At 35.8% G+C, this 14,141-nt stretch overlaps 3 protein-coding genes across 3 annotated transcripts; 1 reads left to right on the top strand and 2 right to left on the bottom strand.

Moving 5' to 3' along the window:
• Positions 1-1,617: 1,617 nt before the first annotated feature.
• LOC120630157 (anoctamin-5-like) lies at positions 1,618-4,530 on the bottom strand. The gene has a single exon (XM_039899308.1). The coding sequence runs from the start codon at positions 4,528-4,530 to the stop codon at positions 1,618-1,620; it is 2,913 nt and encodes a 970-aa protein (XP_039755242.1).
• Positions 4,531-5,124: 594 nt separating this feature from the next.
• On the top strand, positions 5,125-6,496 carry LOC120630005. The gene has a single exon (XM_039899122.1). It carries the CDS (start codon positions 5,452-5,454, stop codon positions 6,472-6,474), a length of 1,023 nt encoding a protein of 340 aa, XP_039755056.1. The 5' UTR covers positions 5,125-5,451; the 3' UTR covers positions 6,475-6,496.
• A 586-nt stretch (positions 6,497-7,082) lies between these two features.
• Positions 7,083-11,191, bottom strand: LOC120630007 (superoxide dismutase [Cu-Zn]). Its single transcript, XM_039899125.1, has 4 exons — positions 10,907-11,191; positions 10,383-10,433; positions 9,160-9,330; positions 7,083-8,497 (listed from the first exon to the last, which is right to left on the bottom strand). The coding sequence occupies exons 1-4, from the start codon at positions 10,970-10,972 to the stop codon at positions 8,321-8,323; spliced, it is 465 nt and encodes a 154-aa protein (XP_039755059.1). The 5' UTR covers positions 10,973-11,191; the 3' UTR covers positions 7,083-8,320.
• Between the last annotated feature and the right edge of the window lie 2,950 nt (positions 11,192-14,141).

Here is a 14,141-nt window from a genome sequence, read left to right as displayed (position 1 = left end):
CCTCCGGGAAATGGGATGAAATTTTTTATCAATTTTACTTCATAGCTCCGTTAAATTGGAACCGATTCTAATAATTCTTTTTATTATTTGAAAGTGTGTACTATCAAGCATGTATCGTCTAATTTTAATGAAGATCTGATAAAAATTGTCGGAGATAAAGGACATAACTCACCACCCCACAGATAACAGCAAGTCGCAAGGCAAATGGGACAAAGATCGCACCACCCTATTAATATTATAAATGCGAAAGTTTGTGAGGTTGGATGTATGGACGGATGTATGTATGGATGGATGGACACCTTCAAAGTACTCATTATAACCTGCAAAAAAGACCGGGTGGCTATAATACGTCTAACTGTTAAGTCACAATAACCGGTTTTTGTTATAATTTGTCAATCAAAACGCAGGTACAATGGTGACATTCCTATCATGATCCTTATCCAAATAAATAGTTTTTAAAGTAAAATTGATTATGTACCTGCAAATTTCTCTTTAAATTATTCAAATTGGAGCTATCGTTTAGAAGTTACGGCGGGTATAGAAATGCTAAAAGCAAGGAAAATGCAGGGGGCCGCCTGGCCGCGTAATAAATAGTTTGGAAATAAATCTGGACCAGGTAGGTGGCGCTGCAAGGTTCGTGGTTTTATTAAGATATTAAATCCGATAATAACCGATGCGCGGGTCAGCTATTATTATATTAATAAAACAATGAAAAGTAAGTATATGTATTTTTTTCCCGCAACATCATTGTAAGTGTGGCGGCACGCACCCCGAAATTTACAGAGTTATTTGCATTTATTTTAATTTGAACAATTAAATATCACAAGCTTTAACGGTGAAGGAAACATCGTGAGGAAACCTGCATGCTTGAGAGTTCTCCATAATGTTCTCAAAGGTGTGTGGAATCCACCAATCTGCGGATTGTCGGATTCCAGGGCCAGTTTGGTGGACTACTGCCTTAACCCCTTCTCATTGTAGAAGAAGATATGATAATGATGATGATATTATTATTATGTATTAATGAGTAGATAAATAAATGCAATAAACTGGTATATATTTATGATTCCTTCAGTTTTTTTTTAGTCCACTACAAGTTAGCCCTTGACTGTAATCTCACCTGCAGGGCTAGCACGGGCAGGAGATAAAAATTATATCCCCCGATTATATCCCCTCTCAAGGGATTTGAATAACGTGTTCACCTGTTAAAGCACGTGAATGTGGAATAGGAAAGGTCAACCCCCGTTTATTAGTACACATATATTATTTAAACATTATTTCCACTTGTGTGCCATTGCTCTGAGAGTTGATAAAGCTGTGGGAGACAGTAAATTTTTATCTTTTCCCTGGGTAGTCATACTAATCCCTAATCGGTTTCTACGCAACATCGCATCGCAACACTAATTTGCTTAGCGTAACATCTTTGTCGGTAGGATGGTAACTAGCCACGGCCAAAGCCTCCCACCAACACTCCAAAAAAGAGTGCGGAGTGCTTCAGAGTCCATAGCAGACCGACATTAACAATAGACCTGCGGAACGAGAGCGTGCGCTCTACTGCCGATCAATTAGTCAGCGGTACAGTTAGATGTAATATAAAAACTGAAAGACTTATTTCCTTTTTCATTTTTTATTTTCGACATAATTATAATGGGCATAGAGGTTTTTAATTTTTTTTTCCTTATCCATTGTTTTCTCGACGTCTTTGCGGCTACGACTCAATACAAAATATTGAATGATAACCGCAATACCGAGCATGCAGGTTAAAAAACGAAACAGGAATTCCAACTCGATTTTAATAAATATGTAATATTCTAGTGCTAAAGTGTCTGAACGAGGTGGCCGAGTCCCGAGTAAATAATAATTGGGATAGCCGGGTGGAGAACTATATAAATATCTCCTCAAAAAATATTGAGTACATTTCATTTCTTGTATCTCAGCATAATCATAGTAAATAATGGCAGGATAAAGAACCAAATCAAAAGTCTTAATAACATCAATATCGTTCGATTGTAGAAAATATCTTTGAGCCATTTTTGTAGTAAAAGCAAGAGTCAAAATATTGAAAATGACGGCTGCGTACGCTAAAAATACAAAAACATTACTCCAAGCGCCGATTCCTGGCCCTCTAATCAAATGCGGTCGTCGACTTGCCAGTAACAACGTCGTGGCGCTGTGGCGTATATCCCACACGTTGATGATCAGAACGACCAGAGGGGCTAATGGAAATGCAACTACAAAAAAAGTAACCAACGAAAATTGGACAGCTAGATGCATGTATTTCCTGGTTAACGTGGCTTCATTGAATTCCTTTAATTTATATTCCCGTTCCCAACATGGAATGGTTTTATTTATTTTTCTCGCTTCATTGTAATCTGTAACTGTTCTGTATACATTAAAGATAATCCTGAAGACCACTTCTTTTAGAAAAAGCAACACTATAAGCAAAATACTCAATTCAATAATACATGTAAATGGCCAACAATATCTTCTGCAATCTTGTCCTTTTGTTTTCATTGTTGAAGTCCACGGTGTTCTAATATAGTGATTAATGAATATTATAAATTTCCTAAGCGGTAGGAAAGAATTCCATTGACATCGGCCGCGGTACTGCAGCTGTCGGCCGACAGTCCACCCGTAGTAGCCCATAAACGAGAAGATCAGTACGTAACTGAGCTCAAATTGTTTTTTTACTAAAGATCTCTCATAAGCCTCAAGTGATTTGTGATTTTCCAGATCAACTATAATATAGTAGAGGTTATGAAGCAGAGCTTCTACAACTGACATTAATAATGTATAGCCCGCTTGAAACATCGCCATTATATAGTAGTCCCTCAGTTTTGGTTTTTTTTCCGTTGTTTCGAAAGAATTGGAAAAATTGTCATACTTCATTTTTAGTTCGTCCATTAATATCATAGATCCTAAAAAACATAAAATGGCATGTACTATTGGTGCAAAAATACGTATAACCTTATAATATCCGCTTTCATCGTATTTCATCGCGGTTCTAGCTGATCTCCTTGGATTCGTGTAATCGATTTCGAACTCTGGCCGGGTTGAAGTCTTATAATAAGAGTCATGCCCACCGACTTCCCACATCCAGTTTAATACATATTCTTTTCTTCTCCATAAGGAAACAAAGACCATCACCCAAAGCATTATAACTATTGAGTAATAATTAACGGATGGATGGTCTAAATGACCATTTATTTTCATTGACGTACAATAATCCTTCATTGGCCTCATGTAACATCTTGTGAATGTTACACCATAATGTAATGTGACATTCGAGTCACATTCTGGACACATATCATATTCAAGCTTTTTTTTGCAAACTAACCTTTCTAGTGCATCCACTTCTTTTTTGTTCACATCGGCGTATCGCATTAAGATTGATACAACACCTGCGATGGAAGGCAGTATCAGTGCAGCGTTATAAAATTCATAAAATGTGTAATAAAAAGCAATCTTGGGTCCAAAGTATTCCTGTATCAAGTGTATTGGTTGACTTTGAAATAAGTTATGCAATCCCGCCCAGTTGTAGAATAATATCTGGCGGCCATTAGACCCTTGTGGAGTTTGGCGGGGGGCATAAAAGTACGGGCCATCATGGAGTGCATAGGCGTCCAGAATTATGTTTCTCTTTAACAAACGGTGAATGCCGTATTGGTTGGCGTAGTCACCAAATGGCAGGTGCCGAAGGATTTTGTAAACTATAATGCTTCTCTCGTAGTAAGAATAGCCATCAGGCGTTGTATAATTACTTCGAATTATTTTTAACCACTCCATTTCGTGGTTTTTATAATATCTGAAACGAAAAATGTTACGTATCTTGTCTAAAATATTTTTATTGCTAGCACCCATCAATTGCAAGCGATTATCCACAAAGAATCTTCTTACAGCAAATACTTTTCCGTATTCATTTAACACACAATCTGGAGCATGTATTTTTATAAAGCACAGATGTTTATGAATGGGCATAAGGCCCGGCTCGATTTCGATCTCGAGTCCAGTTCTCAATATATTAGTCACGAAGTCGAGCTTCAAACGATCTTTTTTTGAGGTTGCGTCATCATGCACTACCAATACCATATCAATACGTCTCACTTCGTCTCTAAACAAAGCGAAGTTTATCTTTATTATTTCTGGTATTTCTTCTTCTTCAACTTTCGTTACTTCTTCTTTTCTTACTTCTTCTACTTTAGCTTCTTGTTTTTCTGTTATTTCTTCTTTTTGTTTTGCTATGCCTACTTCTTTTGCTTTCTTTTTTCTTTCTTCTTTGACCTCTTCTCGTTGTTGTTCTTCTTCTTCCTCCTCCACCTCTTTTTGCTCCTGTTCCACAGGCACCGGGAAGTCAGCTTGGGTTGCTTTATCGCGATAATTTTCGTCACTCAGCAATTTCAATTGGTGCATACTACCTAATTCGTTGTCAAAAAACTTTTTGTTTGTAGGTTCGCTTTGGAAAGTTTTAAATCGTTCACATTTTACCATCTTCATCCGTAACCGAAGCTCCATATCCTGGCATTGAGACCCCATTGTTAATGTAGGTATATCTATTGTACTAATATAATAAAAAAAACAATATTCGTATAAGAATTAATTATTCTATATAAATTCTGGATTATCAAAAGTTATTATTTATTGTTTATAACCGTTGCTAAAAAAACGACAGAAAGTTTCATTGTGTCAACGATCACAATACCTTGAAATTCCAAATTAAAATATTCTGACCGCACTTAGGTACGCCCATACCGTTTTATCTCTTTAACAATCTCTAACCAAATAGGTCACTATGTTAAACGTATTACAAAAGAGAACATAAACACTTATGACGTGCTGCATTTATTTCTACGGGAGTAGAATTAACTACGGTCTTGTGACTGTCTTGCTATTATTTGAAGTTATAATAATAAAAGATAGGTCATGATAAACACCGTTAGAAAAAGTACTTAATTAAAAATGATATTTGAACTTCTTGGGAGTCATAGATTTATGTATTACTTTGGAAGTAATAAAGCTATTTGTGACAGAACTCGACAAAGGAAGTACAACGTCATGCTTATTTTTTTCGCCCTGTGTTATATATGAAAGAGTCATGGTGTAAAATGTAAAATCTGGAGGTCATATAAATGTACTTATTGTAAAATCCAGATGAATGAACTCTGAACTACTGTGTGTGTAGAAACTGACAGGATTATAATCGCTTCTGTCGCCTGTCAAATGTCAAGTAGAAACCATGAATCACGAAATAGAAAATGTTTTTTCAATTGTCAAACAATCAACTTTAAACCAACCAGAACTTTTTTAATTTCCAAGCATTTTATGTTTTGATTTAATAATATTCTAAATTTTGTACTTTGGGTGTTTTGTAATGAGACTTTATTGATTGCCCGATGAGTTTGTTGCCGTTAGTGCAAACACGTGGTTGTGATTTATATATTGTGCTTATTCAATATCATGCTTTGCCCTGAAGTTTGGAATTTCCCACCACCGAAAGTGGTACGCTCATACGAAAAATTTAAAACGTTCGACGCAGTGACCAAAGTTGTAGAACTCAACAATTTTTATAAAAGTATAATCGTGACCTGTCCAGATGAATTGCACACGCCTCAGTTTATCGAAGACTGCATAATAGACGACAGCGATTACTATAAAGTCACGAATTGTCCGTTGACAGAATTCGTAGATCCTGTTTTTATTAAAAATTTCGTACATTCCGGTAAATTATACAGCTTGAGTACAAATACAAACTGTATTACACAAAATTGTGCAGCTGTTACCCCAGATGGGATTCTAACGCTTCACATTTTAGAAAATGTTTACCAAACTCTAGGCCTAGAGGGTAATAAATGTGCTCACAGGTTTTATCAAATTAAAATCAATATGAAGGAATTAAAAAGCATTGATCGAGTGAAAACAGCATTACAGAAGTTGAAAACATTTGATTTGAACATATCTTGGGTACCAGATTCAGAAAATATATGTCCATCGTCAATAGCTAAATACTTTTGTGATAAAAACTATCAAGTATCAACTCATAGTATGGCTATACAAAGAGTGACACCAGATATAAAGGTAGTACCTACATTAGACAGTTCAGATATTGATGAGGTAGTTGAATGGATTGGCATGTTGGCACATAATGCAGACTTGGCACCAACGGAGAGTTACATTAGTACTTATAGTGAACCTGAATGTCTTGCACCAATTAAAACATCCAGAATATCACTTCTTATAGTCAAAGGGTTCCTAACACCTAACATTTTAGTAAATACGTGTAAATTATTGGTAGATTATGTAAAATCGAGAAGGTTGGAGCAATATTGGGTATCTGTTAGTATACAGAGCATGGAAGAAAGTTTATGGCAATGGAACATCAGTAGTCCTAGAATATTTCAATCGCAGAATGCGTCTTGTAACATATTTTTTACTGAGGACAGTTATACAATATATTCTGTGGGGCAATTAAAATATTCATAGATATAATAATTGTTTAATTTCCATCATATTGTTTAGCTTTCATTAACCTATTTTAACACTAGTTAGTCCACCAATCTGTACTTGGCCAGAGAGGTGGACTACAGCATAAACCCTTCTCATAGTCATGATTATTTGGTAGTAAATATTTTCAACATTAGCTTTAGACTGATTTGGAAATTTGACCATTCTGACGTATAATATTTTTTTGTATTATAGGTTGTATGCGTAACCACTATTTTGGAAAAAAATGGAGTAGCTAAGCAGAAATAGCTGTAACTTACTGTTAAAACCATGCCTACAAGGGTAGTAGTTACAGTATTAAAGTATGTCATACATGTAACCCTAATACCGCTATTTCTGAATAAAAAAATGGACTTGCTAAACAGAAATAGTTGTAACTTACTGTAAAAACTATGCTTTCAAGGGTAGCACTTACAGTATGTCATACAAAAATTGATTAGGGGTAGATGTTATATATCCCTAATATAACCCTAACAGTTTAGCAAATTACCATCTTAGACTGTTTATCACTTACCACCTGGTGAGATTGTAGTCAAGGCCTTACCTGTAGTAAAAAAAAACATACATCATCTAAGTAAAACCGATGATTTTAATTAATAAAGTATTTATTTTAAAAAACTCCCAGAAACCGACTTTTATGACATTTTACAATATCATTACACCAGGAACCAAGTACTTACAATTTAAAGTATTTAACAAGAATATAAACAACATAATTTTATTTTTGAAATACAACTAGGAATGCTAAACATAGGTACTTTAGGGAAATAGCAAGACAGTTTATTTTTTGTTATTTTACTATATCTAATAACTTACTTTTACAATAATTAATTCACAGATCTTCAGAAAAAGACAGATGGAGAAACAATTTAGCTTGTGACTACAATGTACCAGCATGTTTTCTTTAGATCTGCACAAGTTACCTTACTGTATTCGTTTTGGGAAATTTTTTATCCCACTGTCTGATTATTTTTGGCATTTTGCTGATGGATTTGCATATGTGGTATTTACATAATTACGAATTTGTTACAAAACAAACAAGAAGCTTATTATGTGTTTAAAAGTATCATTGCTATTTAGTTTGATAAGCGTCGTAATTATTTAGCCTGATTTATCTTTTAATGTTTCTCCTTTAATCTCATATCTGTCTTTTCCCTTTAGTCACAGTGTGGAATAGAAATTCAAATATTTTTCTTAAACATTTTACCTTATAACAATGAAAGGTTATTTGATCAATTTCTAAATGCTTCATAAGGGTTATTATGCGTATATATGGAAATAGAAACATCCAATGTGCATCATGAATAGTATCTTTCATTCATTCATCCAATATGTCAAATATACTTTGATATCTATAAGCTATTTAAAACACATAAGGTTGAAAAAGGACAGCAATAGATCAACAGTAGCCTCCATTAATAATAAAAAAAACATTTTTCCATTGAAAAGTAGTTTTTCAGTAAAGATATTGAAACAACAATATATGATAACCATTTGCAACAATATGATAAACAGATTCATAAAAGGTGGACCATGACCTTTGATATAAACGTCAGTACTTTTGACAAGTTAATAACTAAAATTTTGCAACCACCATACAAAGTTTATTTAATTAATCAGCTTAACTTTAAACTGGCTTAGTATCTCAGATTTAATAACTTTATTTTCTCATAATGCAGAGAAATCAGGCATTGAGTAGTGAAAATCAAAGCAAGAGTGTGAGACTTATCATGTGAAACACCATAGTGGCCAATAATGGCAGGACAGGGGACTTTAGTTACTGTTGATAATAGAAATTGCACATATTGGGCCAACGTTTGCACGTTTAGGCTTTGGCCAAGCCAATGACACCGCAAGCGATGCGGGCACCGGCATTCCCCGTCGTCTTGCTGAGCTCATGGCCTCCGATGCCCATGTCGTCAGGGTCTGCGTGTACCACCAGCGTGCGGCCAATGATGCTGTTAGGCCCTACTAGGGAAATTTGCGAGTCTTGGATGCATACCTGAAATTTTGAGGGTTAACATATTATAAACTATATACAAGAAGGCTCAGAGTCTCCCAGTAAGAGAGCTATGTTTGGGAGTATCTCTATGTGATCAAATTAGGAATGTGGAGATCTGCAGAAGAACCAAAGCTGCTGCTATAGATCATCAAGTCGAGAAGCTAAAGTGGCTGTGCAAGGAACTAATGGACGTGGAATTCCCAAGCTGCTGAATAAGCAACCTCACACCATAAAAGGTTGACGTGATAGTGATGAGGATGACATAAACTTTCATCTCCAATCTAATGATAGAAAAATGGAAAAGTTATACAACGTGTAACCGAATTACGAAATAATGTTGAAGCATGCATAAGGAATCAAAAATGTTAAATCATAAGAAGCATATCTACTTTTCCATATAAACAAATTCAAAACATTAAGTGTTTACTTATGACAACTGTATTCACAGATAATTCTCAGAGACATTACATAATGTACCTCTAGAGCCTTCAAAGTATTATTTTGGTTTCCATTTACACGTTGTATAGCCATCTTTCTCAAGACTAACACTATAAATTTCAAAAAAATATTTTTTAAACCCGAAACTTTTTGAACAATTGATTAAAAAAGCTTCCACAGAAGTTTGTTAAGAATTTTCTATATTAATATTTTAAAGAGTGTACCTTGGTAACTCCGCTATCACTGCTTGCCTCGATGTTGCCCAGGTCTCCGATGTGGCGGACCGCCGCGTCCGGGGCGCCATGGTCCTGCTTCAGGGGGTTGAAGTGAGGCCCCGCGGACGTGCAGCCGTTGGTGTTGTCGCCGAACTCGTGTACGTGGAACCCATGTAAACCCTGGAAGAAAACAGCAGGGCTATTCTGTATCTCAGTTGACACCAAATTTAGCTAGCCAGTTTCGAAGGTTGCCGTCAAATAGTGCCCAAATCACTATAGATCATTACGTAGGTAATTGTATTTGCTAACCAAGTCTAAAAGAAACTTAATTAGTTGGAATTTGGTTTCAGTCAGCAGGTTCCTCACTATATTTTAACCCATTTTCGGTTATCGTTAAATCAAGTGAAATTTTCATTGCTATGAATTCACTACTCAACTCATATGGCTCAGAAAGAAAAGATAGGTCAGGGGGATCAAACTCCGACCCTGCGAAACCGAGTTCGAAGCTCTAACCACTAGATTAACCACATAGCAAGAGTAGCAATTGCTACGGGCCCCGTATATTTAATACCACTCGTCTCTGCCTGACTGACTGACTCAAGATACTAAAAGCTCTTTTAAAGAATTTGCTACGGGCCTGCGTTTGCTTAATCAGGCACTGGTTAGCCTGCTACCATCTCAGACTGCATCATCATAAAAAAAACTCAAATAAAATGGAATGAAATGTTTGGATTCTGTTTTCAAAATATTCACACTTCCCTACAATAATTAATATGCATTGGCAAATAACTTCATCTTATCTATTTGATCTATTTCTTAACAGGTCCTCACAATTGTATAGCAATATAGATAAATTCAAGTACCTATAATACAAGCTATTGTGTGTAATTAACTTTCTTCGTAACACACAATAAATTATAAAATAAGTCAAGTCATTTACCTATTGCAAGGTCAATGTGTATTTTATAAAGAGTGCTATGTCATTGTTTTTTAACCTCACCTACATCACTACTGAACTAGTCAGTGTACTCTCCTCTTTTTTAAGAAAAAACCCAATACCTAACAATTTTTAGAAAACAAGACCTTATATCTATATGACTATGCTAACAACTATACCTATGAGACAGATGGCAGTTTGTTGGGCTTTGTATGTGTACAAAAGGGTTAAAACTTCATGTGATATAACAACTAGCATAAATTAACATATACAAATATGTAAAACAATTCCATACCTTCAAGAGACCTTTGACTTCACCGGATACTACCACTGGTGACTTGTCATCCTGAAAATAAAATACAAATATTATTACAAACAATCATCAGTATTATTTTAGTTTGGTCTGTCTTGTGGAGGAGCCTACTTCAGCAGATGCACTGAGCAGCAGACCCTTGAAGCTCTTTAACACTTGCCTCATCCTTAATTCTTTCTCACACTAAATAACTTTATTTACCTTACACTAGTAGCATTTAGGTTGGAGGCACAGTAATCATGGCCTAGTCCGAAATCATATCCAGGAAAGTATGATGCAGTCAACCTGCCCTTAAGTCTGTGAAAATCTATTAGGTTGAACTATTTTGAAGCCGTAGTAGGACAGTGACACAATTGAACACCTTTGAACCTTCTAGAAAACTGAACACTTGATATAAGTACTAGTGACGATAATACCTAAACAAACAGGTACATACTGCATTGCGTCAGGAATCCTTCACAAGGTCACGATAATCAAAGTGAATAAATAAAATTGTAGGTATGTACCTTTTGATCGAAAAACACGGTCCCGCTAACGTCGCCGTTCAATACGCAAACTGCTCGTGCCGGCATTATGCAATGACTCGAACTTTTAACACCGGGATTATGAAGATCGCTATACGGCCAATAATTTATATGCTGAGGTTAACTTGAGAATGCGACCGGGACTTCGGAGACAGAAACTGTAAATTACACAATATACTGCATACCTCAAATAAAACGACAAGTTTAATCGCAAAGCGCTACCTGAGACCTACAGCGATTGTACGAAGCACGTCACTTGTCAATTGTGCAAACTGCAAACTGACAAGTGACGTGCAACTGACAACCAAAATCAGTAGGTACTTATCACAGCGTTAATAAATACAATTTTGAACATACGACAGGGTTGTGCCGAGTACTTTGGCGATAGTACTCAGCGGCCCTAGACCGGTATTTCTGTTTAGATTTATCTAATTACAAAATATTAAAGCAACGATTGTTACAAGTTTCCATCCGATTCTACAATCCTAAAATCAATCTTCTAACATATTTTGAATGGCTGCTAAAACTCCGTTGCAAATAAATAAACTCGACCAAGAAATACTGACCTATTCGAAATCCCCAAATAAAAAGGGTTTTGGGGGGTTTGACTTATCTATGTTGATTGGTGTTCATTGAGAATTTTATAGCGCTTTAGTGGGCACTTTAATATACTGGTTTTTTTAGTAACACTATATATCGATATTTAGTTGTTTGCAGGTATGCAGGACCCAAAAAAATATTTAGTGTATATTACAAGCAATAATTAAGAAACTTATTGCCCGCCAAATTGCCTGAGTAGCCAATAAAAAAAAAACAATTATCCAATATATCCATTTATTTAATCATGGAATTCTTGGAATTTTCTGAGTGGTGACTGACATTTATAAACCCAGTTCAGAGGTAATTGACAAATATTAAAAAAAAATTTGGAACGAACAGAGAACCTTCTCGAATCCCCTTACAAAACCTTGGTTCGCGTTTTGATTCATCTTTATAAAAAGTATATCTGCATCATAGACAGACTAAATAAATATTGCTATATTTAAATTACATTGTCTTACTCTAGTTTCTAATGTCCCACGGCTTGAAATAGGCACGGCCGCCCTGGCTATGTAGGCTTTTGTCAACTCCAGAACAGACATCAGATCTTTTTGAAATTTAAATGGGACCATTTTATAAAAAATCCCTTTAAAACGAAAAGAAAGTATGAAAAAGAAGTTATGTAGTAATACATAAACATCCGAATTGATAAGCTCCAGAGTACACCGATTTTTTAAAACTGTTGCAACAGTACCTAGCCTAACCTAGTTTTACCAGCGCCAAAATTGTCAGAATCAAATGGCTTCAATCTAATTCAATACGAAAATTAGATGAAAAGCCAAATAAGAAGAGAAAACGAAGTATTAACGGGTTCTAGCTCTTTTGACAACAAACCCATAATTTGAAGATGTGACAAGAGTCCATGAACCACAATGTAAGGTCTTTGAATACACCTAAAATGAACTATGCTTGGCAATCTGAATTAGCTACTTCTTATTTTTATTTATGGCTTTTCGTAGGCTACTTATCTGACATTTGTGAAATGTTTACACCAGTAGGTCCTGTATCTGAGGTTGAGACCTATGATAATCTGTTTAAAGTATGGAGGGTAGAGGTATGGAGGGTAGAGGTAAGGAGGATAATCTGTGTATATGAAAAAGTGTCGTCAAAATGTATTAAATTAGGATGGCGCCACATTTGCATCAAGGTAACTCTTAAAAGAAGCGCCAAATATAAATATTGTTAGAGTAGGCTTGAAAAATAAACAAGGAAGTAAGGTTATAATTACCACAATATTTCGTACAACGTAAGTTGTTGAAATTCTCAATAATTAACTACTTTAGTCGATAATGACATTAAATTTTTTAACTCGGCATACTTCAATTCATCTACGATTGCTACATTCATACCATACCCTGTGCATCCACCAGCGCCCTCCGCCACCACCCTCCGGAGGGTAGAGGTAAGGAGAGTCATCTTATATGGGAGAAAAGTTGAAAAAGTGTCCAGTTGTATGCGCTAAATAACAGTTCAAAAATCCTCCACAATGGCGCTGACGTTGTAATACGTTTGACGTTGTACAAAATATTGTGGTAATTATAACCTTACAGATTTATTATAACCAAACGTGCGTTTAGAGTGAGTTTATTTCGTAAACAGTAAATAGTACGGTATTTATATTTGGCGCTTCTTTTAAGAGTTACCCTGATGCAAATGTGGCGCCATCCTAGTTTAATACATTTTGACGACACTTTTTCATATACACAGATGACTCTCCTTACCTCTACCCTCCATAGTTTAAAGCCAGAAGCAGAAGAAAAAGAAAAAATAACTTTATGGCTAATCAAATAATAAACCAGAATTGGTCAGACTATCTAACTGTTTTCCCAAATATAGTATACCTAAGCTTAAAATTCAAGTGCCCACTGCAATCCTCAGTATTCACTTGGGGAGTCTATAACAATCCTTGAAGCCATCCTTTTTGTAGAATCTCATAACATTAGGCAATCCATTATATTGACTGACTCCTTAAGCTGTATTCAAGCGCTTCAGGCAAACATTTTTCGAAGCAAAGCTCTTATCTCCATCATCTTTCAGATTAGAGAAGTCCTATGGTCTTGCCAGCAAACAGGCCTGTCTGTCACTTTAGCCTGGATACCAGGTCAAATGGGTATAAAAGATAATGAGACTGTTGATGTGTGTGCGAAACTTGCCATTGAGATGGGTTCTATAGTCCATTTTAAAAACTTCCCCCAAGATCTACGTTCTCTTGCAAATACTCACCTTCGAGATTCCTGGAATGTGGTATGGACTGAATCGAAGACTATGAAAGGCAAATTCTAGTCATCAGTTCAACCAGATATACCTCGCAAACCATGGTTCTTTATGTTCCGGAATATGACTCGTTGGGCGTCGTCCACAATAAGTCGGCTGCGTATCGGTAACGCCTGCACTCCAGTACATCTCAGTAAATTGAGAATAAGGGACCACTCCATGTGTGAATGTGGTCTTGACGAAGGATCGGTCACTCATATTTTGTTTTCCTGTCCGTAAATCCTTCATAAGCTTTACGACGTCCTTCCTCCTAATATTCCCCGTCCATTAAATGTCCAAAGTTTTCTTATGCTTGTTTAAGTCGCTATGTAGAATTTGTATGTAAATATATTCAATCTAATAA

Source organism: Pararge aegeria, chromosome 15 (genome assembly GCF_905163445.1).
Source record: "Pararge aegeria chromosome 15, ilParAegt1.1, whole genome shotgun sequence".
Classification (NCBI taxonomy): Eukaryota; Metazoa; Arthropoda; class Insecta; order Lepidoptera; family Nymphalidae; genus Pararge; species Pararge aegeria.
This window is presented reverse-complemented; position numbering and strand designations above follow the sequence as displayed.